The sequence below is a fragment of the Callithrix jacchus genome, chromosome 5 (assembly GCF_049354715.1).
Source record: "Callithrix jacchus isolate 240 chromosome 5, calJac240_pri, whole genome shotgun sequence".
Lineage (NCBI taxonomy): Eukaryota > Metazoa > Chordata > Mammalia > Primates > Cebidae > Callithrix > Callithrix jacchus.
This window is the reverse complement of record NC_133506.1, coordinates 120,427,196-120,454,863: the sequence shown is the minus strand read 5'-3', so window position 1 is coordinate 120,454,863 and position 27,668 is coordinate 120,427,196. Positions and strand designations below refer to the sequence as shown.

General features: G+C 51.6%; 2 protein-coding genes and 1 non-coding gene across 11 annotated transcripts; 2 read left to right on the top strand and 1 right to left on the bottom strand.

Moving 5' to 3' along the window:
- The first annotated feature begins 1,622 nt into the window (after nucleotides 1-1,622).
- LOC144582927 (small nucleolar RNA SNORD124) lies at nucleotides 1,623-1,726 on the top strand. The gene has a single exon (XR_013536476.1). It is a non-coding gene; the product is annotated as a small nucleolar RNA SNORD124 (small nucleolar RNA).
- Nucleotides 1,727-2,102: 376 nt separating this feature from the next.
- Nucleotides 2,103-10,400, top strand: LOC144582685 (mediator of RNA polymerase II transcription subunit 24-like). 5 transcript variants are annotated; one of them, XM_078374354.1, is made up of 8 exons: nucleotides 2,103-2,407; nucleotides 2,519-2,618; nucleotides 3,250-7,117; nucleotides 7,239-7,681; nucleotides 8,254-8,306; nucleotides 9,236-9,316; nucleotides 9,513-9,738; nucleotides 9,877-10,400. In XM_078374354.1, the coding sequence occupies exons 4-8, from the start codon at nucleotides 7,631-7,633 to the stop codon at nucleotides 9,991-9,993; spliced, it is 528 nt and encodes a 175-aa protein (XP_078230480.1). In that variant the 5' UTR covers nucleotides 2,103-2,407; nucleotides 2,519-2,618; nucleotides 3,250-7,117; nucleotides 7,239-7,630; the 3' UTR covers nucleotides 9,994-10,400. The 5 variants fall into 5 exon arrangements, 3 of the variants coding, with proteins under 3 accessions (XP_078230480.1, XP_078230479.1, XP_078230478.1); XM_078374353.1 differs by having other exon boundaries at nucleotides 7,239-7,791; XR_013535927.1 differs by lacking the exon at nucleotides 9,877-10,400 and having other exon boundaries at nucleotides 8,254-8,439; nucleotides 9,513-9,570.
- A 1,287-nt stretch (nucleotides 10,401-11,687) lies between these two features.
- CSF3 (colony stimulating factor 3) lies at nucleotides 11,688-14,102 on the bottom strand. 5 transcript variants are annotated; one of them, XM_078375454.1, is made up of 5 exons: nucleotides 13,980-14,102; nucleotides 13,661-13,815; nucleotides 13,168-13,275; nucleotides 12,877-13,023; nucleotides 11,688-12,711 (listed from the first exon to the last, which is right to left on the bottom strand). In XM_078375454.1, the coding sequence occupies exons 1-5, from the start codon at nucleotides 14,092-14,094 to the stop codon at nucleotides 12,547-12,549; spliced, it is 690 nt and encodes a 229-aa protein (XP_078231580.1). In that variant the 5' UTR covers nucleotides 14,095-14,102; the 3' UTR covers nucleotides 11,688-12,546. The 5 variants fall into 5 exon arrangements, with proteins under 5 accessions (XP_078231580.1, XP_002763641.4, XP_078231579.1 ...); XM_002763595.7 differs by having other exon boundaries at nucleotides 13,976-14,050; XM_078375453.1 differs by having other exon boundaries at nucleotides 13,661-14,050.
- Between the last annotated feature and the right edge of the window lie 13,566 nt (nucleotides 14,103-27,668).

The window sequence follows — 27,668 nt, the reverse complement described above, 5'->3', positions numbered from 1 at the left end:
GCTGTCTCACATGGAAGCAACAGAGGCGTGGGGTGCGGTGGCTCACACCTGTAATTCCAACATTTTGGGAGGCTGAGGTGGAAGATCACTTGAGGTCAGGAGTCTGAGACCAGCCTGGCCAATGTGGTGAAACTCCATCTCCACTAAAAACACAAAATTCACCTAGTGTGATGGTGCATACCTGTAATTCCAGCTACTTGGCAGGCTAAGGCAGGACAATCGCTGAACCCGGGAGGTGATTATGGTGAGCTGAGATTGCACCACTGCTGCAATCAAGGCTGGGCGGGCAATAGAGTGAGACTCTGTCTCAAAAAAAAAAAAAAAAAAAAAAAAGATAACAGAGAAGTTCCCAGCCATAACCTTGCCCACCCCAACCTTACCACCTTCATGCCAGTGTAGACGAGAGGGATGGATCGGAGAGCAAGGATAAGTTTTAGGAACGATTTTCCAGATTGAAATCAGAAAGATGTAGATTACATTCCAGGTTGTGAAAGAGAGAAAATGTGGCTAGGCTATATCTTGGGTGGGGGGTCTTCAGTGTTCTTCAGAACTTGATTTCCTGTCCTGTCTCCAGACGATGGATGCGGACCACTCTAAGTCCCCGGAGGGACTGCTGGGCATCCTGGGCCACATGCTATCTGGGAAGAGTCTGGACTTGCTACTGGCTGCTGCTGCTGCCACTGAAAAGCTGAAATCCTTTGTCTGGAAATTCATCAAGTGAGGAAGGCCAAGCTCCTGACCCCAGGGCGTGCGGGGAGGCCATGCGTGTTGGCAGGAGGTATCAGAGTGGGAGTCAGGTGCCTGGGTCTGGGTCTCGTCCAGAGACCCACAGGCCTAGGCAGAGCACCCTGGCTGGAGAGCTTGTAGGAAGGGCCTGTTCTCACAACCGAAGTGTTCTTTTCTCTTCAGCTGAGGATGGAGTGGATGTGTCTGGTAAAGAGATGAGGGTAAAGGTCGAGGTGTTGAACACTGGACATGGAGGAATTCCGAGTATGCTCAGTTATTAATAAGCAGCTCTCAAATTCTGTTGCCTTTTTTGGTTGCCCTGGAATTTGACATACAGAACATTGTTCCATTCAGTGAGCCGTTCTCTAGGCCTTGGAAATCTTCTCACAATAGCAATACTTTTCCTGTAGCAGCATGTCTCCTTTTAAGTTTAACCTGTAACTCAGACTCTAGTGACCACTCTCTGAGCATGTGTAGCCCCAGTGCCCTGCTACTGCTCAGCTCATACTCTGGTCAGCGCAACCTGTCTCCAGTCCTTTTAGTTTGAATGAATTCACAAACTATGGCAGCGAAGAAAGCAGTAAGTCAGCCCTGTGCATCCGCAGGCTCAGTGGGACCTGAGGAGGGGTGTGGAGGGAGAGTGTGGGAGGGAGGAGGGCGTGTGGGAGGGAGGAGGGTGTGTGGGAGGGAGGAGGGTGTGCGGGAGGGAGGAGGGCACCTGAGCTCAACGCGGGGAGGCTGTGCTGCCTCCTCAGAGCCATGACTGATGGAAGCTTCCACAGAGCTAGGAAGTGGGTAATGCTGGAAAAGGATTCTTCCCAGACCATCCCTGTGTCTCGTTCCCCCCACCCCTTATGACTTGGTTGGGTATGCTGGAAGAGGGTGCTGGGGGCCTTTGGTCTCAAGGAAGGGATGATGTTCCAACTGAGACTCAAGAAAAGGATTCTGAGCCTCAGAGCTTTGAAGGAGCCACGTGGTCCCTGACCTTCCTAGAGACAAATCCCGATCCCTGTCCACCCAGACATGAGCTCTCCCTGGTAGCTCAGCTGTCCTGTCCTTCCACAGCCAAACCGGCCTCTGTCCGGGCCCTGCTGTTTGACATCTCCTTCCTCATGCTGTGCCATGTGGCCCAGACCTATGGTTCAGAGGTGAGGAAGAGGGGAGCGGCCGGGTCGGGGGCTCAGGGGAAGGAGGTATCCCGGAATTCTCCCCACCTCACCACCCGCCCCGCCACGCCACAGCCTCTCAGCCAGTTAGTTTTGTGGGCCTCAGAAACCAAGTGCCCACCCGGGCTGGAGTCTGCAGAGGCCCCTTCAGCCCCATGCTCACACTGACCACTAGGTGGCAGCATAGCCCCCGTCTGCCTCCGTTGGACCGGTTTGTCCCCAGTCTTCAGGCTGGGCTGGAGCAGCAACGTGACGGGAAACAGTGCAGCCCCAGGTCTAGCGCTGGCAGACGCCGCGCCCTCCACTCGGCTGGTGCCCCCTCTTCCCCTTTCCCAGGTGATTCTGTCTGAGTCTCGCTCAGGAGCTGAGGTGCCCTTCTTCAAGACCTAGATGCAGACCTGCATGCCTGAGGAGGGCAAGATCCTGAACCCTGACCGCCCCTGCTTCCGCCCCGACTCCACCAAAGTGGAGTCCCTGGTGGCCCTACTCAACAACTCCTCGGAGATGAAGCTGGTGTCAGTGGCCCGGGCGCCCACTCCAAGGGTGGGGTGGGGGCACGGCCAAGACTCTCTCCCTGAGCCTGTCCCCTGCTTCCCTGTGGTGACTTCTCCCACGCACACCCACAGGCAGATGAAGTGGCACGAGGCCTGTCTCAGCATCTCAGCCGCCATCTTGGAAATCCTCAATGCCTGGGAGAACGGGGTCCTGGCCTTCGAGTCCATCCAGGTAGCCCCACCTTCCCAGCAGCCTTTGCTCCCGTGAGCCAGCCAGTGATGGCTTGTTATATTTCGTAAGAGCGAGAAGACCTTTAATCCAGGAGCTCATGTGTTTTTTTTTTTTTGGTTGTTGTTGTTTGTTTGTTTTGAGACCGAGTCTTGCTTTGTTGCCAAGCTGGAGGGCAGTGGAGTGATCTCGGCTCACTGAACTTCTGCCTTCTGGGTTCAAGTGATTCTCCCACCTCAGCCTCCCGAGTAGCTGGGACTACAAGCGTGTGTCACTACGACTGGCTCATTTTTGTATTTTTAGTAGAAACAGGATTTCACCATGTTGGTCAGGCTGGTCTCGAACTCCTGACCTTGTGATCTGCCCGCCTCAGCCTCCCAAAGTGCTAGGATTACGGGTGTGAGTTACCACACCTGGCCCAAGGAGCTCCTGTTTTGATATTGATCTTTTGTATAATCTAGTCTTAGCCACTCCCTCTGGCCCAGGTAGCTCTGGGAAAAATCAAACTCATGGAGAGAGGTGTGGAATGTCGCTGGGGACTCCACCTGCCGAACTTAGATGCCCACAGAGGGTGAGAAGGTGATGGCCCAGGCATGGGAGATAGATGGTGCCCATCACCTTTCCTCTCCCCTAGAAAATCACTGATAACATCAAAGAGAAGGTGTGAAGTCTGGCGGTGTGTGCAGTGGCTTGGCTTGTGGCCCATGTCCGGATGCTGGGGCTAGATGAGCGTGAGAAGTCTCTGCAGATGATTTGCCAGCTGGCAGGACCACTGTTTAGTGAGAACACCCTGCAGTTCTACAATGAAAGGTCAGTAACCCGCCCTCCCTTCTCAGGCCCAGCAGGTGTGTTGTGAGAAGTCCATCCAATAACAAGCACCCCTCTCTTTTCTGACCTTTGCAGACATGCTGCTCGATCACTCACTCACTTTCCTGTTCATGCATTCACTCACCTGACTCGGTCAACACATAGTGTGTCTCTGTGGCAGAAACGTCTGTACGCCAGCACCTGCTGTGTGTCAGAAATGCAGATCCCAAACAGCTATGATCCTGCCCTCAGATTCTCAAGTTCTAGACAGCTAGCTCTCCAAAGAACAAAGCTGTGTAACTGTCTAGGAACTAGAAACATGTCTGTAGATTTTACAGGCCATCCCCCACCCCCACTTATCTTTTAGGACAGTTTCCTGCCCTGGCTCTTCAGTTTTTAATTATAAAAAGCACATAAGATTTGCCATCTTAACCATGTTTAAGTGTCCTGTTCGGTAGTGTTCAGTATATTCACACTATTGTGTGACAAGTCTCCAGAATTTTCTTCTTGCATCTTTGAAACTTCGTACCCACTGAGCAATTTCCCATTTTTTCCTCCCTCCAGCTCCTGGTAACTACCATTTTACTTTCTGCATCTAGGAATTTGACTACTTCATAATTTTTTTTTTTTTTTTAGATGGAGTCTCGCTCTTGTTACCCAGGCTGGAGTGCAATGGCGCGATCTCGGCTCACCGCAACCTCCGCCTCCTGGGTTCAGGCAATTCTCCTGCCTCAGCCTCCTGAATAGCTGGGATTACAGGCACGCGCCACCGTGCCCAGCTAATTTTTTATATTTTTAGTAGAGACGGGGTTTCACCATGTTGACCACGATGGTTTCGATCTCTTGACCTCGTGATCCACCCCCCTTAGCCTCCCAAAGTGCTGGGATTACAGGCTTGAGCCACGGCGCCCGGCCTATGATTTTTTTTTTTTTTTTTTTTTTTTGAGACCCAGACCAGAGTGAGTCTCACTGCAACCTCAAACCTCTGGGCTCAAGTGATCCTCCCACCTCAGCCTCCCGAGTAGCTGGGACTACAGGCTCACACCTGGCTAATTTTTTCTATTTTTTGTAGAAACATGTTTTTACTATCTTGCTAGGTCATGAACTCCTGGCCTCAAGTGATCCTCTCTCTGTGGACTCCCAAAGTGCTGGGGTTGCAGGCATGACTCACCGAGACCTGCTGACTTTGACTACTTTTTAGATGCCTCGTTTAACTGGAATCATACAGTACTTAACTTTTCGTGACCAACTGACTTCACTCACCATGATTTCCTCAAAGTTCATCCATGTAGTAGCATGTGACAGAATTTCCTTCCTCTTTAAGGCTGAATAATACTCTGCCGTGGCCTGGGCACGGTGGCTCACACCTGTAATCCCAGCACTTTGGAAGGTCCAGGCGGGTGGATCACTTGAGGTCAGGAGTTGAAGGCCAACCTGGCCAACATGGTGAAACCCCATCTCTACTAAAAATACAGAAATTAGCTGGGCATGGTGGCAGACACCTCTAATCCCACCAGCTACTTGGGAGGCTAAGACAGGAGAATTGCTTGAACTCAGGAGGCAGAGGTTGCTGTGAGCCGAGATCGCACCACTGTATGCCAGCCTGGGTGACAGAGTGAGACGCTGTCTCAAAAAACAAAACAAAAACAAAAAAACCTCTTTTGTGTGGCTATACTGCATCTAGATGATCCCTTCTCTGTGACACTCGAGTTTTTTCCACCTTTGGGCTATAGTGAGTAGTGCTGCTGAGATCACGGGTGTTCACCAGCCAATATGTTTTGGGTATTACCTCGAAAGGGAGCTGTTGAGAATGTCATTTATTTATTTATTTATTTAGAGACAGAGTCTTGTTCTGTTGCCCAGGCAGGAGTGCAGTGGTGTAATCTCTGCTCACCACAACCTCTGCCTCCTGGGTTCAAGCAATTCTCCTGCCTTAGCCTCCTGAGTAGCTGGGATTACAGTCGTTGCCACCACACCCGGCTAATTTTTGTATTTTTAGTAGAGATGGGGTTTCGCCATGTTGGCCAGGCTGGTCTCGAACTCCTGACCTCAGGTGATCCTCCCACCTCAGCGTTCCAAGGTGCTGGGATTACAGGTGTGAGCCACCACGCCCAGCCTGAAGATGTGTTAATAGAGAGAAGGGAAAGCATTGAGCTGAATGAGGTTTGGGAGGGTCTGGAAAAGGACCTCTCGTCTTCCTCTTGCTTCCTTCTTTTTACTTTCTTCTCTCATTTCCGTCCCCCCTCCCCCGCCCCTACCAAATAGGGAGCTTTTGCTCTGGTGTAATCCATTCTAAGCTTCCTAAGTCCCATCTGGGTAAGGGCTAGGGGGAAGTCTGTGACTCTATTGTGCAGGTGAGAAAAGTGGCTCTAAAAGTCATAGCAGCTTTCCCAGAGCCACCCCGCATTCCAGGAACAGTCAGCACTCGGCCAGGTCTGTATTCACATCCGAAGCCTCTTTCCTTGTGAAAATTCCTGGATATACACTTTTGCCTGCCCAGCTACCAAGGGCCGGGAAGAATCCTGTGGGGCAGCCCTTGGCCCTCTCCTGGAAGGAACTGTTTTCTTTGGGAGGAGGCCAGGGCTGGGTGGGGACCCCCAAGTGGCCCAGGGGGAAGTGATTGTGTTTATTTATGCAGCAAGTTGGCAGGGCCCAGGCCTGGGGAATGGGGGAAGTTGGAGAGTGAGGGAAGAAAAATGTGAATATCTGGCTGGAGTGGCCAGTGGGAGGAAAGCCCCTGCCCAGTCCCTGTTTGTAGGCTTTGTGCGCTGCAGGTGAGAGACCTGCCAGGAGCAGGGTTGGGGCCAGGTCACCTGGGGGTGTTCCCTCCCCCAGCACAGAACTGGGTTAATTCCTGAGGGAGATTTCCATCACCCAAGTCCAGGGGAAAGTCTGGCATGGGTATTTCCTCACCTCCCCTCCCCTCCCCTCCCCGCCCCGCAGTGGCACCTGAGCCTCAGGTCCTCTCGGCGCCCCCAGGGTAGCGATCATGAACTCCATCCTGGAGCGCATGTGTGTGGAGGTGCTGCAGCAGACAGCCACGAAGGTCAAGTTTCCCTCCACCGGGGTGGACACGATGCCCTACTGGAACCTACTGCCTCCCAAGCGGCCCATCAAGGAGGTGCTGACGGACATCTTTGCCAAGGTGCTGGAGAAGGGCTCCATCCACATCTTCGACACCCTGCTGCACATGGGTGGTGTCTACTGGTTCTGCAACAACCTGCTGAAGGTTCTTGGGCTGGAGTGGCTGTGGGCCGACGTGGGTCCTGTGCCCCGGTTCCCCACACCTGGCCTGGTCAGCCAGGCTTCCCTGAGAGGCTGCGGTGAGCCGGATGGCTCCCTGGGGATGCCGCCTGGGGGAGCTCTGGCCAGAGGCTGGGATTCGGCCTGAGGGGTGCAGCAGCACCTGGGGCCCCTCTGTGGGCCTTCCTGGACAGCCATGCTGGAGTGGCAGGGTGTCAGCGCCTCAGATCCTGGGCCCCCGGCTCCTAAACTCCCAGTTCCACGCACCAGGAGCTGCTGAAGGAGACGCGGAAGGAGCACATGCTGCGGGCGGTAGAGTTGCTCTACTCCATCTTCTGCCTGGACATGCATCAAGTGACCCTGGTCCTGCTGGGCCACATCCTGCCTGGCCTGCTCACTAACTCCTCCAAGTGGCACAGCCTCATGGACCCCCTGGGCACCACTCTTGCCAAGTAGGATTCTCTTCAGAGCTTGGTACCACCCTGGGAGACCGGGCTTTGGGGAGCCCAGTCAGACACAGAAAGCCCCTGCGGCTTCTTTCACTGTCCCCCTTTTTCTGGAACCCTTTGCCAGGCTGGCCGTGTGGTGTGCCCTCAGTTCCTACTCCTCCCACAAGGGACAGGCGTCCACCCTCCAGAAGAGACACCGTGAAGACATTGAAGTAGGACCCCTCCGTTCACTTGTTCATTTCCTGAGGATTCAGCACTTCCTGAGGGAAGCAGATGTGGTGTGATTGGTCAGGGATCTGCGGGTGGCTCATGTGGCCCCAGATTGCCTGTGGGTACGAGGGGCCCGTAGGATTGTGGGAGGGGGTGAGGAGAGAGGGGCTGAGACCCTGCTGGCCGTGCTGACCTCGCTCAAATTGGAGCTCCAGCTCTTTTCCTTGACAGCTGGAAACTGAGGGGTTTAGGAGTATATAACAGTGACTTTCACACCCTCTAGGATTACATCAGCCTCTGAAGTTGATGCAACTGCTGAGCTCCAATGAGGATGACGCCAACATCCTTTCGAGCCCAGTGAGTGTGTGGGCTGGCGGCACGCTGCTCCTTTCCTGGGCATTCACTCCCTGATGCTGCTGTTCTGCCGCTGCCCCAGCTGGAGGCATCTTTGCAGCTGGTCAGAGAGGGTATGGCAGGGACCTGTGCTGTTTTATCCCCCACGGGGGTGCTCTCTCTCCTGCCGCTGGAGAAGACGTTGCTGTTCTCGCTTCTTGAGGGTTGAAGCTCCTCTGCTCAGGTCCAGCCTGGCCCATAGTTCCACCCCAACCTCCTGCCCCCTTCCTTACCCCAGGGTTGAGGGGATGACAAGCTACCCAAGTGAGTTCACTGCCTCAGGCACAGCCTGTACCATTGACTCACCAGCTCTGACCTTCCTTCCTTTACCCAAACATGCCCGGAGAGGCCCAGGCTGGGGCTTAGGGCTACTCCCCAACTTCCTGCCTAAAGAGCACGGCCCCCCTACTTCCCTGGAGGTTATCCTTCTCACTGTCCTCTCCTCCCTGCCAGGCTTCCTGTCAAGGGCTCCTTCGGTGGCATTTAAATTTTCCTGTTTTCAGAGATTTCTCCTGAACCTGGACATTTTTCTGAAGGCTTTTAGGGACTATGGGACCAACTACACACTTGATCAGAAGAAAGATGCTAGGTCTGCCACCTACAAGCCCTGTGACCTTTAGCTAGTGACTGAGCCAGCCCCAGTCTGGGCTTCTCGTCTATAAATGGCGTGTTGTGAGGAGGAAATGCCAAGATCGGCCCCTGGCCCTGTGTGCTCACTACATGTTAGTTTTTCTCTCTCATCTCCATTGGGATCTCTCTGTATCCGAGGCCCCTCTGTGCCATTTTTATTTTTATTTTTGAGTTGGAGTCTCTCTCTGTTGTCCAGGCTGGAGTGCAGTGGGGTGATCTCGGCTCACTGCAACCTCCGCCTCCTGGGCTTAAGCAGTTCTCCTGCCTCAGCCTCCTGAGTAGCTGGGACTACAGGTGCCTGCCACCTAGCCCAGCTAATTTTTGTATTTTCAGTAGAGATGGGGTTTCACCATATGGGTCAGGCTGGTCTCTAACTCCTGACCTCAGGTGATCCACCTGCCTTAGCCTCCCAAAGTGCTGGGATTACAGACATGAGCCACTGCGCCCGGCCTGTTTTTTTGAGACAGGGGCTTGCTGTGTAGCTCAGGCTGGGGTACAGTGGCACCTTCTTGGCTCACTACAGCCGTGTTCTCCTAGGCTCAAGCAGTCTGCCTCAGCCTCCCAAAGAGCTGGGACTATAGGCTTTGGCACCACGCCCAGCTAATTTTTACATTACTTGTAGAGATGGGGTCTTGCTAGTTACCAAGGCTGGTCTCAAACTCCTGGGCTCAAGCAATCCTCCTGCCTCAGCCTCCCAGAATGCTGGGATTACAGGAGTAAGCCATGGTGGCCAGCCTCCCTCTGTGCTCTTGATCTCAGGGTCTTCTCTGGGCTCTCCATATACCAGTTACATCCGCTGGGTGAAAGGTGGGTGGGGGCATCCCCAGGGAGCACTGCTTTTGCACTTGGCAGGCTGTTTCCCAGCACTCCATCTGCTCCGTCCCACAGCAGACCAGTCCATGAGCAGCTCCCTGTCAGCCTCTCAGCTCCACACGGTCAACATGAGGGACCCTCTGAACCGAGTCCTGGGTGAGTCCCTCACCCTGCTGCTAAACCTGGGGCCTCCCAGGCTCCTCTCTTCCCCTCATGCCCCTCATTGCTGGCTATCCTGGCCCCCAGGCTCCAGTCTAGTTCCCCCTTCTCCCCTCTCAGTTGCCTTTTATATTTTCTCTCTGACACCTTTTTTTGGGGGCATCCTCAGCATGTCCTTCTTTTCCCTTTTCAGTCCCACCTTCTCCCAGAGCCTGACCTCACCCCCTCTCATGGAACTCCCTCCTATTGCTCTCCCCCGACTTTCCACGGCCAACCTGTTCCTGCTCATCTCCTCCATCCTGGGGTCTCAAACCACTGGCCCTCACACCCAGTTCGTGCAGTGGTTCATGGAGGAGTGTGTGGACTGCCAGGAACAGGGTGGCCGAGGCAGTGTCCTGCAGTTCCGGCCCTTCACCACTGTGAGTACCGCCCTCCCTGCTCTCCCGCAGGTGCTGGGGCCTCAGGCAGCCCTTGGTGCAGGGAGGGGCCTCTTTCCTCCTGGGACAGCACACCTGCCACCAGCCGTCCTGCAAGTAGTGTCTGTCTGTCTGTGGCAGGTGTCGGAACTGGTGAAGGTGTCAGCCATGTCCAACCCCAAGGTGGTTCTGGCCATCACGGACCTCAGCCTGCCCCTGGGCCGCCAGGTGGCTGCTAAAGCCATTGCTGCACTTTGAGGGGCTTGGCGTGGCTGCAGTGGGGGCTGGGGATGGGCCCAGCCCCAGGCGCCTTCAAGGGGAACAATGAGGAAAGATGAGGCACCGTGGCTCACATCTGCCCTACATGGTGCAAGAGCCTCCGCAGCTTCCAGTTCCTGCTCCTGACTCCTGACCTCCAGGATGTCTCCCTGTTTCTTCTTTCAAAATTTCCTCTGAGTCTGCCAGTACCTGAGGAGCGTGAGCAGCCTGGCCCCTCGGCCCGGTGATCACCCCTGTGTTCGTCCACCCCAGTCCAGGAGCAGTCTTACCTCTGAGGAATTTTCTAGATGCAGAGTGTGTATATATGCACATTTTTTTTTTTTTAATACGTGAGGGAAGATCTACCTTCGTTTATTTGTAAATAAAGCTCGTGGATCCCTTTGTGACTGAGTGCTGTTCGTGTCGGTGCCATCCGGGACAGGGCACAGCGTCCTCTCCCTGGATTCCCTGCTGTGGCCAGGGAACAGCTCACTCCTGTGGTGAGGAGGAGGAGGAGGAGGAACAGGTGCAGAGGTGCAGGGCTCAGGGTCCTATGTGTGCTTGCTCAGCTGGGGAAGGGCTGGGGGAAGAGCAGCTTCCCTTCCTCAGAGCCAAGTTGGCTGGCCTGCTGACCCCTCCCCCAAAGCCAGCTAGCTGTACCCTGAAAAGGAAGAGGCTTTGGCCCAGGGCCTCACAGTGCTGGGGCAGGGTGGCCTGTTCTTCTGTCTCCTGAACCTGGCCCAACGCCGCCCACACTGACTAGCCTGGGATATAATCTGTTGCCTCCAGAAAAGGACTGGGGAGCTAGTGGGAGGCAGGGGATGAGGAGGCTGGAGCTTCCTGTAACCTTTTCTTGCCTACTTCACACATCTCTGAGCCCCTAGATGGAGGACCCCGAGCTGGCACTGGGTGCTTCTGATCCTGCTTTCCAGGACCCACTGGCAGGGCAGGGGAGATGGGAGGGACCGAGGAGCTGAGAAGAGGCTTGGACAGATGGTGGAAAGGTGCAGGGGGGCTGGCGGGAGCACCCCAGAGCCACACAGGAGTCTTCGGCTGCAGGAAGGCCTCACACCTGTGGTGTGGCCGCTGGACCCCCACTCACCACAGCTCCCCACCCTCCTCCTGGGCTGTGAGCTCAGCCCTCTTCAGCCCACGGGGCTGCCGCAAGCAGGAAGTGGCCAGCTGGGGTGAGTGCAGAGAGTGAGCCTGACAAGGAGAGAAGCTCTGATCCCAGTGGCCAACTTGAACTTGGCTTCCTCTTTGTGGGCAACTTGATGGGTGGGCTAAAGTTTATGGAAGATGGTAAATGACAAGGCTGGTGTGGAGGCTCAGCGCCCCCTGGCTTCATCTCGTCTGGCTGTGTCCGGCCTATTAAGCCCACCCTGACCCCAGGCTCTCTGTTCCCATGGTCCCCGTGCCTGTCTTCCCTACAAGGCTGTGGCTGCTCAAGTGCAGATGCCACATCTGCCCTGCTGTGTCTCCAGCACTTAGCCCAGCGTCTGCACCGTGCTAACATATATACACACAAGTGTATTCCATATATCTATATATGGGTGTCAGATGAGCTCAGGAGCCTTCCTCCTCCTCCCTGCGTCTCCTCCCTGGCTCCCTCTGGTGTCTCCCACCATTCAGCCACCTCCCCAGCCCCTGGCCAGGTCCCAGTTGGACTCAAGAAGAAGAAGGAAGGACATGACTGGTGACAAACACTTTATTATCCTGAAGCTCAGTTACAATGTGACAGTGGAGAAGACGCCGGTGAGTGGGGGGTGAACAGGTGGAGGGTGACAGTCAGTCAAGCTTCCTTTCACACATACACTGACATGATTCCTCCTGTCTGTTCCCTCCCACATTTCCAGTCCCTGCCCAGCAAGGCAAATGTCCAGGCACCTGCCAGCCTGAAAAAGAGTCTCAGTCCCAATGCTGGTGGGGGCAGGGCAGGCGTCCCGAGGGCACCAGAAAAATGGGCATCACACGTCAGTGATGTCTGAGCTCTCATGTGGGAAGTCAAACCGTGACCCAAAAGTCTTAATAAAAACAAGATTCCCCAGCAGATTCGTGGGACCCCAGGGCTATGCCTTCCAGCTCTGGCTGCCTCCGCTTGTCCAGGGACCTCAAGGGGATGCAGGGCATGCTGTGCATTCGGTTGAGGCCAGAGTGAGGGGTGCAAGGACCCAGATGGGGAACACTGTGTTTAAATATTAAACAGGGATTTCTTGTCTCCCACGTGGGAGAACTGATACTCTCAAGGGTCCCAGGTGCGGACCCTGGGGACCAGGGCCCACTGTGGCTTGTCCCAGCACCCACTGCAGAGCCGGGGCTGGGGAGCAGTCACAGTAATAAATACTTGGTATTTACCTATCCACCTCCCAGTCCAGGGGATGGGAGGACAGGAGCTTTTTCTGACTGCTACAGGCAGGAGAATGAAACTCAGAAATGGAGGGAAGGGCACAGAGGCCTGGGGCTCTATTCTGCTCTTCCCTGTCTTTAAATATGAGGCTTAAATAGGCATAAATATTAAATAGCTATAAATACATGGGATGGGAAGGGCTTGGCTCAGGGCTGGGCAAGGTGGCGTAGAACTCGGTGCACCAGCTCCAGGAAGCTCTGCAGATGGGAGGCCACCAGGAGGCCTCCCACCTGGCGCTGGAAGGCAGAGGGCAAGGCTGGTGTGGCGCCGTGGGTAGGCTGCAGGGCAGGGGCCGTTCCCAGCTCTTCCATCTGTTGGGGGAAAGCTTCGATCAGTGGCTGGGCCCTGCTGGGTGGGCGTTATTACAAATGAGGAAACGCTGGGGGCTGACAGCACGGGCAGGGCCCATACACAGGCCTGGCTGCAGTGCCTGGAGTGCCAACATGACCTTGGGGACCCTGCCCAACAAGGCTCACCTGCTGCCAGATGGTGGTGGCAAAGTCAGTGATGTCCAGGCGCAGCATGTCCAAGGTGGGGGCCAACTCGGGGGAGATCCCTTCCAGGGTCTGCAGGAAGCCCTGGTAGAGGAAGAGGCCTCTATGGAGCTGCCTCAAGCAGCCTGTCTGGGGGACAGAGCAGAGAGTTAGGGGGTGCTGCTGGAGACACTCCAGTCATGCCCCCAGCTTGGAGCCTGGATACCTGGGGAGCCAGGAGTGTCCCTCCTCTCTCTGCTCCCACCATTAGCCTTGTCCACTCATGACACTCACCAACTGTAGGGCCTGGCTGGGGCAGCTGCTCAGGGAAACCTGGGGGATGCCCAGAGAGTGCCTGAACAGCACCATCTCCTCGGGGTGGCACATCTTGTAGGTGGCACACTGGGGATGGAAGGATGCTGAGTGAGACTTCTCCTGGCTGGGTCGCCACTCCTCCTTCCTGGGTCCTCCCTGTCTCTGGTCTTTCCCCTCCCTCCACGTTCTGCCAGGCCGTTCAGTCCCTCTCTGCCCTGTACCTCCATCCTGTGATCTCATAGGGGTCCTGGTCTCTTCTGACTGTGATACGCCCACTCCCATCCCAGCCAGCCTTCCCTAGCACTGTTCACACCAAGCACTTCCTCCCCAAGTCCCTTCCCAGCCTTCCCCAGCTCCATCTTTCCTAATATTCCCCCACGTCCCTTCCAGAGGATGTTGGCCCCATAGTTCCATCCCCCTTAGCTCTCCCCACCACGGTTCCCTCCACAGCCCTCCTGCCAGCCTCACTCACCAGCTTCTCCTGCAACTCCGTGCCATCGCCCTGGACCTTCCTCACTTGCTCTAAGCACTTGAGCAGGAAACTCTGGGGCAGGGAGCTGGCAGGGCCCAGGGGGGCGGCTTCCTGCACCGTCCAGAGTGCACTGTGCCATAGCAGCAGCTGCAGGGCTGGGGACAGAGTGGGCTCAGGAGACATGCTGTCCCCTCTCAGGGACACTGGCACCTTTAATCCCCATTCCCAGAATGGGGATCCCCAGCCCCTCTGCCATGCCAGCCTCCCTCCCATGCCAGGGCAGGCAGCTGTTTCATCCCGGGCCAAGACACTCACCCACCAGCTTCATGGGGCTCTGGGCGGCAGGTCCAGCCATGGGTCTGGGTGGGACTGGGCTGCAGGCTCTGGGTTGTTTTGGGGCCCAGCTCCAGGGGGGACTTTATACATAACCCCATGGAGGCCCGGGAGGAAATTACCTGGGGCCACGACTAAGGCTTAGTAATAACTTCCCAGGATTTATGCAAATTTGGTGTCCAAGACAATGCAGGGGGGTTGGAACAAAAAACTGTTTGCAAAAGTTTTGTGAAATTGTGGAATCTCTGATCCTTCTTTGACGTCGCCTTGCCCCCCTCAAAATCCCTTCCTCCCGCTGCCCCGCCCCAGCCTGATAGCCCCAGGGTGTTTGAACAGAACAGCTGAACACAGGCTGAGCCGCTGACAGATACCTGGAGGCCACAGCAGACCTGTGGGGAAGGGTCTCCCTCCCTGCTCCAGCAGACTTTCGGGGGCAGCCTCCTTTGGGATTCTCAAGCTACCTGCCCCCCCCAGGCCTCCAAATTCTAAGAGTGAAAGGAAAAAGCTGGTTGGCCCCATTCCTACTCTCAAACTCCCGGGAGGCTGCCTGTCTGGGTCACCTCCTGAGCACCCCTACCTAAGATACGGACATAGGGTCTTGGCTCCTGTGCCCACCCCACACTCGGATAGGTATGTACCATCGAAAGTTCCAGGCTGTCCTGTCCCGAGCTGATGAGCTGGGAACTCCCTAGAATCCCCCCGCCCATGACTCATTCAGCTAAGCCCCTGGAATCCCGGTAGAGACCAAAGGAAACCGGATGTCTGTCCCAAATGAAGCAAGACCCTTCGAGACGATTGGCTCACCTGACCTTCCACCTTCATGTGCTCGACCCCGACAGCAAGGTCCTCAAGGGCTTTGGAAATGGGGCACTGGGACACGTGGCTTCCCTGGCCATTCATCTTGAAGTGGACATGGGCTGGGGTGAGAGAGTGGAACCACCCCCATCTTTGCATCCTGGAAGCATGCAGCGTTAGTGCTGGAAGGGTCCTTGGAGTCTGTTCCAACCCTGTGAACTGGGCCAGGGAAGGAAGTGCCTTGCCCAAGGTCATGGTAAGTGACAGAATTGCAGCCTGGGTCTCTGGCTCAGGCCTGAACATTCCTACAGACCACCATGTGACTGACCACACCCGAGACTATCACCTTCTGTTTTAATTTACCCCACGTGCCAAGAAACAGACATCTCTGGATGAGGAATGGCCACGCTAACTGTGCGGGGCCATCTCTGGCACTTGGGGGCCCCCTGGTGATCACTGCTGGCAGGGGCGTCACCTGCTTACACATTGCTGTCTGGACCCCTGTCCGGCAGCTCCACCTCAGCTCGGTGGCTCAGCACCTCGCACTGATGGGGCCCAGCTCTGTGTCCAGCTCCCTGGGATTGGAGGGTGCTTTTTTTTTTTGAGACAAGTCTTGCTGTGTAGCCAGGCTGGAGTGTGGTGGCACGATCTCGGCTTACCGCAACCTCCACCTCCCAGGTTCAAGTGATTCTCCTGCCTCAGCCTCCCGAGTAGCTGGGACTACGGTCACGTGCCACCACATCCAGCTAATTTTTGTATTTTTAGTTGATATGGGGTTTCACCATGTTGGCCAGGATGGTCTTGAGCTCTTGACCCGCCCACCTTGGCCTCCCAAAGTGCTGGGATAACAGGCATGAGCCACTGTGCCCGGCTATGGGTGGGTTTTTAACAGGACCATGGAGGGCAGGAAATCTACATTCTTAAACATGTTGCCTGGCAACTACTGCATATCTCTTATATGATTTTATTACACTTTTGTCAGGTTTTTTTTTTTTTTTCGGGGAGAAACAGAGTCTCACTCTGTCCCCCAGCCTGGAGTGCAATGGTACAATCATGGCTCACTGCAGTCTCCACCTTCTGGGCTCAAGTGATTCTTCCACTTGAGCCTCCTGAGTAGCTGGGACCACAGGCACGGGCCATCACACCCGGTTAATTTTTGTATTTTTTTGCAGAGAGGGGGTTTCACCATATTGCCCAGACTGGACTGGAACTCCTGGGCTCAAGCCATCTACCTGCCTTGGCTTCCCGAAGTGCTGGGATTACAGGCGTGAGCCAATGTAGTCACTTCATCCCGTCAAGCAACTGGTGTGTGATAGCTGAGGGAAGGCCTCAGAGAAGTGAAAGGACTTGTTTAAGATCACAGAACTAGCTGGTGGCTGAGCCTGGCGGGATTTGCAGTTAGATCATCTTCCCAAGCCCCTGCTGTTTCCGTGACACTACTTTCCTGTCAAGAAAGCTGTACATCTTGAAGAATAGCTCAATCCAGACTTCAGCCCCACGTGGGGGAAAATAAAGACCAAACAGAAAGCCAGGGCTTGTTACCACCGGCCATGACACATGGGGCTGAGCCAGACTGGAGGCTCAGAAGCCGCCGTGATCTGACGTGGGGGCAGGCTCCAAGGACCCCCGGTAGTCACCCTTCCAGCTTCCAGAAGGCTCTCCCAGGTATTTCTTCATGGTCAGAACTGGCTGGCAGCTTCGCCTCCCACTTCCCATTTCACCTAGTACTGGTCTTACAGCCTCTTTGTAAAGGATCTAGACTAACGCTCATTTGTTGTTGGGGGGAGTGTAAATTGTAAAAAATCTCTTTGGAGGGCAACTTGGTAGTATCTCGTTAATGTGGAAATGTGTATGTCCGATGACCGAGCAACTCTACTTCTCAGATACGCCTCAGAGCAGGAGTACGCAGTCCTGAGTATATACACTGAGTCAGGCTAATTTTTGTATTTTTAGTAGAGATGGGGTTTTGCTATTTTGGCCAGGCTGGTCTTGAACTACTGACCTCAAGTGATCCACCCAACTCAGCCTCCCAAAGGGCTGGTATTACAGGCATGAGCTACCGTGCCTGGCCAGCTTTTACACTTTTAAATGGTTGGGGAGAAATTTTTTAAAAGACAATTTTATAAAATGTAAAAATCATATGAAATTCAAATCTTGGTGTCTATAAAAAATTCATGTATGTATTGTTTATTGCTGCTTTTGTGCTAGAAAGGCAGGACTGAGTAGTTGTAGGAGAGACCGTATGGCCCACAAGCCTAAAAAATTTACTATCTGGACCTTTGAGTTTGCAAACTATGTACATAGTATGTATGTACCAGGAAACATATACAGAGCTTCATATTTTCTTTATTATTATTATTTTTTTAGAGACAGGGTCTTACTCTGTTGTTCAGGCTGGAGTGCAGTGGCATGATCTTGGCTCAGTGCAGCCCTCCTCAGCCTCCTAAGTAGCTGAGACTACAGGCACATGCCACCATACCTGGCTAATTTTTTGTATTTTTAGTAGAAACAGCGTTTTACCATGTTAGCCAGGCTGGTTTTGAACTGCTGACCTCAGGTGATCCGCCTGCCTCGGCCTCCCAAAGTGCTGGATTACAGGTGTGAGCCATCACGCCTGGCCACCTGGCTAATATTTTGAAAAAAAAAATTTTTTTTCGATATTAAGTTTCACCCTGTTGCCCAGGCTGGAGTGCAATGGTTCGATCTCAGCTCACAGCGACCTTCGTCTCCTGGGTTCAAGCGATTCTCCTGCCTCCTCAGCCTCCTGAGGCTGGGATTACAGGCATCTGCCACCACACCCAGCTAATTTTTATATTTTTAGTAGAGATGGGGTTTCACCATGTTGGCCAGGCTGGTCTCAAACTCCTGACCTCAAGTGATCCACCCGCCTTGGCCTCCCAAAGTGCAGGGATTATAGACATAAGCCACCATGCCCAGGCATACTTTTTTTTTTTTGGTAGAGACAGGGTCTCCCTATGTTGCCCAGGCTGGTCTCGAACTACTGGCCTCAAGTGATCCTCCTGCCTTGGCCTCCTAAAGTGTTGGGATTACAGGCATGAGTCACTGCACCTGGCCAGATATGTTCTTTGGAGCATTATTATAGTAAACCAACAGAAATGCATTTGCAATGGCCCTCAGCAAGGGAATTGCTAGATAGATACTGGTCCCTTCACACTCTGTATGCCTCCCAACCTGTCTAGAGTGAAGACTCCATGAGGAAAGGGTTGTGTTATTCGGTGGTATTCTCAGTGCTCAGAACAGTGCTCAGCATGGGCATCAACATTATTAGGTCTCAAAAACAATATTGAGTAAAAGCAGAGCAAATTACATTCTTATAATATACCACTTGGAAGAATTTAAAAACTCAATACTGGCCAGGCACGGTGATTCATGCCTGTATTCCCAGCACGTAGGGAGCCTGAGATAAGAGGATTGCTTGTGAGCCCAGGAGTTTAAGATCAGCCTGAGCAATATAGGGAGACCCTGTCTCTACAAAAAAAACATCAAAAAATTAGCCAGGCATAGTGGTGCAAACCTGTAGTTCTAGCTACTTGGGAGGTTGAGGTGGGAGGATGGCTTGGGTCGGGGAGGTTGAGGCTGCAGTGAGCTGTGATCACCCCACTGCAGTCCAGCCTGGATGACAGAGTGAGATTCTGTCCTCTAGATAGATAGATAGATATAGATAGATAGATAGATAGATAGATAGATAGATAGATAGATAGATAGAAAAATATGGTTTGGCTCTGTCTGCCCACCCAAATCTCATATATCTCATGTTGAATTGTGATTCTGAGTGTTGGAGGTGGGGCCTGGGGGGAGGTAAGTGCAGCACCTTCCCTTTTGCCTTTTCTCCGGCTTCTGCTGTGGAAACACACTTCCTTCCCCTTCGTTTTTCACTCCTTCGTCTTATGCTTATAAATTTCCTGAGGCCTCCTGAGAAGCAGAAGCCAATACAGCCTGCAGAACCATGGGCCAATTAAGCCTCTTTTCTTTATAAACTACCCTGTCTCAGGTATGTCTTTATAGCAGTGTGAGAACAGACTAATACAATAATAAAATGAACAAAAGCTCAATATTATTCTTTTTTTTGAGATAGGATCTTACTCTGTCATCCAGGCTGGAGTGCAGTGGTGCAATCTCGGCTCTCTGCAACCTCTGTCCCCCAGGGTTCAAGGGATTCTCCCACCTCAGCCTCCCAAATAGCTGGGACTGCAGGTGTGCACCACCATGCCTGCCTAATATTTTTGTATTTTTTGTAGAGATGTGGTTTGCCATATTTCCCTGGCTGGTCTCAAACTCCGAGGCTCAAGCAATCTTCCTGCCTCAGCCTTCCAAGGTGCTGGGATTATAGGCGTGAGCCATCACACCTGGCAGCTCAATACTATTTTGTAGTAAAAATATGGAAACATAAACGGGAAGACTGCCAGCTGAATCATCAGAGTGGCTGCCTTTGCCAGGAGAGCAAGATGGACTTCCAACTTAGCCATAATGTTTTATTTATTTATTTTGTAGAGATGAGGTCTCACTCTGTTGCCCAGGCTGATCTCAAACTTCTGGGCTCAAGGGATACTCCCATATTGGCCTCTCAAAGGGCTGAGATTATAGGCATGAGCTATGGTGTCCAATTTATTTCTTTTTTGATTACAAAACTTCACGGAATAATGAAACGTTAACATGATTAAATGTGGGTGGAGAGTATACGGGTACTTATTATGTTGTTCTTTGTATTTCTATGTAGTTTTCAAATTAAAAAAAACAAAACAAAACAAAACTGGAAGGTAGCCAGACATGGTGGCTCATGTCTGTAATCCCAGCACTTTGTGAGGCCGAGGCGAGTGGATTACTTGAGGCCAGGGGCTCGAGACCAGCCTGGCCCACGTGGTGAAACCCTGTCTCTACTAAAAATACAAAAATCAGCCAGGCATGGTGGTGCACATCTGTAACCCCAGCTACCAAGGTGGCTGAGGCAGAAGAATCACTTGAACCCTAGCAGCGGAGGTTGCAGTGAGCCGAGACTGCAACACTGCACTCCACCCTGGGTGACAGAGTGAGATTCTGTCTCAAAACAAACAAACAAAAAAAACCTGAAAGGTAAAAGAATACAGTGAACTCTGCAAGCACAAAAGTGACACTTGGCCGGGCATGATGGCTCACACCTGTAATCCCCACTTTGCCAGGCCAAGCCTGGGGGATCACTTGAGGTCAGGAGTTTGAGACCAGCCTGGCCAACATGGAAAAAACCCATCTCGACTAAAAATACAAAAATTAGCCGGATATAGTGGTGGGTGCCTGTAATCCCAGCTCCTTGGGAGGCTGAGGCAGGAGAATTGCTTGAATCTGGGAGATAGAGGTTGTAGTGAGCTAAGATTGCCCCACTACACTCCAGCCTGGGTGACAGTGCTAGACTCCATTAAAAAAAAAAAAAGCGACTCTGAGTTTCTTTAGGAAAACGCACATCAACAGGATTCATCCAGATAGTGGATGAAGAAGCCTCCAGACAATCAGTAGACAGAAAAATGGCCCATAGAACCAGGAAATCATGGCAAATGACCCCAGCTCTCTGGAAGAGAGTGATAAACTCTCTCCAGTCCCTTACAATCAAGATTGAAGATTTATAACCTCATGTGAAGCTGGGCTCCTCAGGAAGAATGCTCATTACAGCTACAAACATTAAACAAGTTGAAAAGGAGCTCAGGCAGCTGTGCTTGCCCTGTGTATGTCTCCTGATTACACACACAAGAAAACTGGCTTTTGAAATCATGGAAGTCTGTCAAGGGTCAGAAGGACTGCTACATGGATACCCAAAGACAAATGAAGATAGATTGGATAACAGAATCCCAGAGTGATGGTTAATACTGAGGGTCAACTTGATTTGATTGAAGGAGGCAAAGTATTTCTCCTGGCTGTGCCTGTGCAGGTGTTGCCAAAGGAGATTAACATGGAGTCAGAGGACTGGGAAAGGCAGACCTCAATGCAGGTGAGCACAGTCTAATCAGCTGCCAGCACAGGTGGAATAAAAAGCTGGCAGAAAGACCAGGCTGGGCCGGGCGTGGTGGCTCACACCTGTATTCCCAGCACTTTGGGAGGCCGAGGCAGGTGGATCATGAGGTCAAGAAATCGAGACCATCCTGGTCAACATGGTGAAACCCCGTCTCTACTAAAAATCAAAAAATTAGCTGGGCATGGTGGCGCGTGCCTGTAATCCCAGCTACTCAGGAGGCTGAGGCAGGAGAATTGCCTGAACCCAGGAGGCGGAGGTTGCGGTGAGCCGAGATCACGCCATTGCACTCCAGCCTGGGTAACAAGAGCGAAACTCCATCTCAAAAAAAAAAAAAGACCAGACTGGCTGAGTCTTCTGGCCTCCATCTTTCTCCTGGCTGGATGCTTTCTGCCCTTGAACATCAGACTCCAAGTTCTTCACCTTTGGGACTCTTGGACCTTCGACCCCAGACTGAAAGCTGCACCGTCAGCTTCCCTACTTTTGAGATTTTGGGACTCGGACTGGCTTCCTTGCTCCTCAGCTTGCCGACAGCTTATTATGTGAGTCAATACTCCTTAAACTTCCCTTTATATATACAACTATCTTATTAGTTCTGTTCCTCTAGCGAATCCTGAATAATACACCCAGGCTGAGGCCGGAAGAAGGCAGCACAGCCTGAGAGAAGGCGCATTAACTTTGTATCAGGTCAGCCGGGGTTCAATTGCAGGGCTCATTTAACCCACCTGAACCTGTCCTCACATCCTAAAAGGACTTCGAGGAGGTGCGTAACCATGGTCCTCCCACCTCATCCTTCCCAAAAGGGAATCAAAGATCTTTGAGAAGGTTTTGGGATTTGCGAAATCAAAGGATAAAATGGGGAAAGGATTGGAGTCCTAAAAATAAATGAAGAATCTGGGTGCTGGGATGAAAGCATCTGCTACAGAGACTGAGTGGTGGGTTTGGGAAGCATAGAAGGTCTGTTTTGCAGTCAACTTTAGGAATTTCATCATACTGAGAGGTAGCAGAAGGTGAAAGGAAGGAGGGGATGCCAAATATTGTGACCAGGGCTGGAGTATGATCAGGGGCCAGAGCAGGGCCAGGCCCAAACCCTTGTTTAATGGAAATTAAGAATACAGGTAGACCTCGGAGATATTGCAAGTTCAGTTCCAGACCACCACAATAAAGGGTGTCACAGAGGTGCTGGTTTCCCAGTGCATATAAAAGTTATGTTTACACAGTCCAGGCACAGTGGGTGGCTCACACCTGTAATCCCAGCACTTTGGGAGGATGAGGCAGGCAGATCATGAGGTCAAGAGATCAAGACCATCCTGATCAACATGGTGAAACCCCATGTCTACTAAAAATACAAAAATTAGTTGGGTGGTGCCTGCACCTGTAGTCCCAGCTACTCAGGAGGCTGAGGGCTGAGGCAGGAGAATCGCTTGAACATGGGAGGCAGAGGTTGTAATGAGCCGAAATGGTGCCACTGCACTCCAGCCTGGGTGACAGAGGGAGATTCCATCTCAAAAACAAAACAAAACAAAACAAACAAACACAAACAACAAAAATACCTGCCAGATGTGGTGGTGTGTGTCTGTAGTCCCAGTTACTCAGGAGGCTGAGGCTGGAGAATGGCTTGAGCCCAGGAGTTCTGGGCTGTAATGTGCTATGCCGATTGGGTGTCCATACTAAGATCGGCATCAATATGGTGACCTCTCGGGAGCGGGAGACCACCAGGTTGCATAAGGAGGGGTGAACCGGCCCAGGTTGGAAACAGAGCAAGTCAAAACTCCCGTGCTGATCAGTAGTGGGATTGTGCCCGTGAACAGCCACTGCACTCCAGCCTGGGCAACATAGCAAGATCCTGTCTTTAAAAAAAAAAAAAAAAAAAGCCGGGCGCAGTGGCTCACGCCTGTAATCCCAGCACTTTGGGAGGCCGAGGTGGGTGGATCACGAGGTCAAGAGATCGAGACCATCCTGGTCAACAAGGTGAAACATTGTCTCTACTAAAAATACAAAAAATTAGCTGGGCATGGTGGCGCACCCCTGTAATCCCAGCTACTCGGGAGGCTGAGGCAGGAGAATTGCCTGAACCCAGGAGGTGGAGGTTGTGGTGAGCCGAGATCACACCATTACACTCCAGCCTGGGTAACAAGAGCAAAACTCTATCTAAAACACACACACACACACACACACACACACACACACACACACACAAATTTGTGTTTACACTATATAGGCTGGGCATGGTGGCTCATGCCTGTAATCCCAGCACTTTGGAAGGCTGAGGTGGGCAGATCACCTGAGCCCAGAAGCTCAAGACCAGCCTGGGCAATATAGCGAGATCTCATCTCTGCAAATAAATACAAAAATTATCTGGACATGGTGGCATTCGCCTATGGTCCCAGCTACTTGGGGGGCTGGGGTGACAGGATCACAGCCTGAGGAGGTGAAGGTTACAGTGAGCTGTGATGGCGCCACTGCACTCCAGCCTGGACGACAGAGTGAGAGCCTGTCTCAAAAAAAAAGTTATGCTTATGCTATACTGTGGTCTATTAAGTGTGAAATAGCATTATGTTTCAAAACATATCCTATATATGTACATACTTTCTTTTTTCATTTTTCTTCCTCAAAGAGACACTCTTAGCAAGAAATGTACATACTTTAATTTAAAAATACTTTCTTGCTAAAAATGCTAGCAATCATCTGTGCCTTCAGCAAGTCCTAGTCTTTTTGCTAGTGGAGGTCTTGCCTCGTGTTGATGGCCACTGACTGATGAGAGTGGTGGTTGCTGAAGGTTAGGGTGACTGTAGCAATTTCTTTTTTTTTTCTTATGTTTGTTTTTATTTTTTCTAAACCTTCAGGTGAGAACAATTTCTTTTTTTGTTTTCTTTTTTAGATGGAGTTTCGCTCTTGTTACCCAGGCTGGAGTGCAATGGTGGGATCTCAGCTCGCTGAAACTTCCGCCTCCTGGGTTCAGGCAATTCTCCTGCCTCAGCCTCCTGAGTAGCTGGGATTACAGGCATGCGCCACCATGCCGAGCTAATTTTTTGTATTTTTAGTAGAGACGGGTTTCACCATGTTGACCAGGATGGTCTCGATCTCTTGACCTCGTGATCCACCTGCCTCGGCCTCCCAAAGTGCTGGGATTACAGGATTGAGCCACCGCTCCCGGGTGAGAACAATTTCCTCAAATAAGAAAATAATGAAATTTTCTGCACAGATTGACTCTTTTCTTCACTTTTTTTTTTTAAGATGGTGTCTCACCCTGTTGCCCAGGCTGGAGTGCAACGGCGTGATCTTGGCTCACTGCAACCTCTGCCTCCTGGGTTCAAGCGATTCTCCCACCTCAGCCTCCCCAGTAGCTGGAATTACAGGTACCTGCCATCATGCTTGGCTAATTTCTGTATTTTTGTAGAGATGGGGTTTCACCATGTTGGCCAGGCTGGTCTCGAACTCCTGACCTCAGGCGATTCACCCACCTCGGCTTCCTAAAGTGCTGGGATTACAGGCAGAAGCCACCACACCTGGCCGACTCTTCATTTCTAGAAAGGTTTCTCTGTAGTATGCGACGTTGTTTGACATTGTTTTACCCACAGTAGAACTTCTTTCAAAATGGGAGTTAATCCTGGCCAGGCACAGTGGCTCACGCCTGTAATTCCAGCACTTTGGGAGGCCAAGGTGGGTGGATCACCTGAAGTCAGGAGTTCAAGACCACCCTGGCCAACATGGTGAAACCCCGTCTCTACTAAAAATATAAAAATTAGACGAATGTGGCGGTGGGCACCTGTAATCCCAGCTACTGGGGAGGCTGAGGCAGGAGAGTCACTGGAACCCAGGAGGCAGAGGTTGCAGTGAGCTGAGATCTCGCCATTGCACTCCAGCCTGGGCAACACAGCAAGACTCTATCTCAAAAACAAAGAAACCAACAAAAACTGGAGTCCTCTCAAACTGCTGCTGCTTTATGAACTAAGTGTATGTAATATCCTACATCTTTGTTGCTGCTTCAGCGATGTTCACAGCATCTTCACCTGCAGTAGATTCCATTTTAAGAAACCACTTTCTTTGTTCATCCAAAAGAAGCAAGTCCTCATCTGTTCAAATATTATCATGAGATGACAGCAAAAGTCCCATCTTCAGGCTCCACTTTTTTTTTGGTAGAGATGAGGTCTTGCTATGTTACCCAGGTTGGTTTGGAACTTCTGAGCTCAAGTTACCCTCCTGCCCTGGCCTCCCAAAGTGCTGGGATTGCAGGTGTGAGCCACCATGCCTGGCCTCAGGCTCCACTTCCAATTCTGGTTCTTTTGCGTTGCTGCATCCGCAGTTTCTTTCTCCACTGAAGTATGTCTTCAGCCCCTCAAAGTCATCCATAAAGGTTGGAATCAACTTCTTCCAAACTCTCATAATATTAATACTTTGACCTCCTCCCACAAATCACATGTCATCTTGGAGGCATGGACCAGAGAGCTATATTTTCTTTTTGAGACAGGTTCTGCCTCTGTTGCCCAGGCCGAATGCAGTGGTATGAATATGGCTCACTGCAGCCTCAACCTCTTGGGCTCAAGTGATCCTCCTGCCTCAGCCTCCTGTGTAGATGGGACTACAAGCACACACCATCACACTTAGCTATTTTTTTTTTTTTTGAGACACTGTTTTACTCTGTTGCCCAGACTGGAGTGCAGTGGTGTGATCTTGGCTAACTGCCATCTCCCACTCTTGGGTTCAAGTTATTCTCATGCCTCAGCCTTCCAAGTAGCTGGAATTACAGACGCTCGCCATCACGCCTGGCTAATTTTTGTATTTTTAGTAGAGATGGGGTTTCACCATCTTGGCCAGGCTGGTCTTGATCTCCTGACCTAGGATGATCTACCGCCTCATCCTCCCAGAGTGCTGGAATTACAGGTGTGAGGAACTGCACTTGACCTAATTTTTTGTTTTATATACACAGGGTCTCACTTTGTTATCCAGGCTGGTCTCGGCCTCCTGGGCTCAAGTGATCTTCTTACCTCAGCCTCCAAAAGTGCTGAGATTATAGGTGTTAGCCACCATTTCAGGTCTAATCATGAATATTCTTTGTTTTCTGAGACAGTCTCATTCTGCCACTCAGGCTGGAGTGCAATGGCACGATCTTGGCTCTTTGCAACCTCTGCCTCCTGGATTCTATTTAAGTGATTCTAATGCCTCAGCCTCCCGAGTAGCTGTGACTACAGGAGCGTGCTACCACGCCCAACTAAATTTTTTTTTTTTTTTTTTTTTTTTTTTTTTTTTAGTGGAGATGGAGTTTCACCATGTTGGCCAGCTTGGTCTCAAACTCCTGACCTCAGGTTATCCACCTGCCTCAGCCTTCCAAAGTGCTAGGATTACAGGCTTGAGGGACCACATCCAGCCCTAATCATGAATATTCTTAATGGCATCTAGAATGATGAATGCTTTCTAGGTTTTCAGTTTATCCAGATCCATCAGGGGAATCACTACGGCAGCTATAGCCTTACAAAATGTATTTCTTAAATAAGACTTGAAAGTTGATATTATTTCATCCATGGGCTGCTGAATGGATGTGTTAGCAGGCATGAAAACAGCATTATTTCCCTGGTACCCTCCATTAGAGGTCTTGGGTGATCAGGTGCATCGTCAGTGAGCAGCAATAACTTTGAAAGAAATCTTTTTTCTTTTTTTTCCTGAGAAGTCTGTCTCAACAGTGGTTTAAAATGTTCAGTAAACCTCACGCCTATAATCTCAGCACTTTGGGAGGATGATGCAGGCAATCACCTAAGGTCAGGAGTTTGAGACCAGCCTGGACAACATAGTGAAACCCCATCTCTACTAAAAATATAAAAATTAGCCAGGTGTCCTGGCACATGCCTATAATCCCAGCTATTTGGGAGGCTGAGTCAGGAGAATCACTTGAATGGGGGAGCCAGAGGTGGCAGTGAGCTGAGATTGCGCCACTGTACTCCAGCCTGGGCAACAGAGCAGGACTCTGTCTCAAAAAAAAATTTTTTTTTCAGTAAACCACGCTGGAAACAGATGTGCTTGCCAGCCAGGCTTTGTTGTTCCATCTATAGAGCACAGGCAGAGTAGATTTAGCATCATTAGCAAGAACCTAGGATTTTCAGAATGGTAAATAAGCATTGGGTTCAACTTAAAGTCGCCAGCTCCACCAGCCCTAACAAGAGTCAGCCTCTCCTTCGAGGCTTTGAAGCCAGGGATTGGCTTCTCCTGGCTAGCTATGAAAGTCCTAGGTGGCATCTTCTTCCAATAGAAGGCTGTTTTTCTACACTGAAGGTCTGTCGTTGAGTGTAGCTGCCTTCTTCAGTGATCTAAGCTAGATCTGGATGGGTAACCTGCCGCAGCTTCTCCATCAGCACTTGCTGCTTCACCTTGCACTTTTGTGGCATGGAGACGGCTTCTTTCAACCTCACAAATCAACCTCTGTAAGCTTCTAACTTTTCTTCTGCAACTTTCTCACCTCTTTCTACCTTCACAGGATTGAAGAGAGTGAGGGCCTTGCTCCAGACTCGGCTTTGGCTTAAAGGAATGTTGTAGCGGGTTTGATATTTCCAGACTGAAACTTTTTCCCTATCAGCAATAAGGCTGTTCTGTTTTCATATCCGTGTGTCCACTGAAGCAACACTTTTATTTTTTTTTTTAGCTGGAATTTCACTCTGTCACCCAGGCTGGAGTGCAGTGTTGTGATCTTGACTCATCGCAACCTCCGCCTCCCCTGTTCAAGTGATTCTCCTGCCTCAGCCTCCAGAGTAGCTGGGATTACAGGCGTGTACCACCAAGCCTAGCTAATATTTTGTATTTTTAATAGAAATGGGATTTCACCATGTTGGTAAGGCTGGTCTCAAACTCTTACTCTCAAGTGATCCACTTGCCTCTGCCTCCCATAAGCCA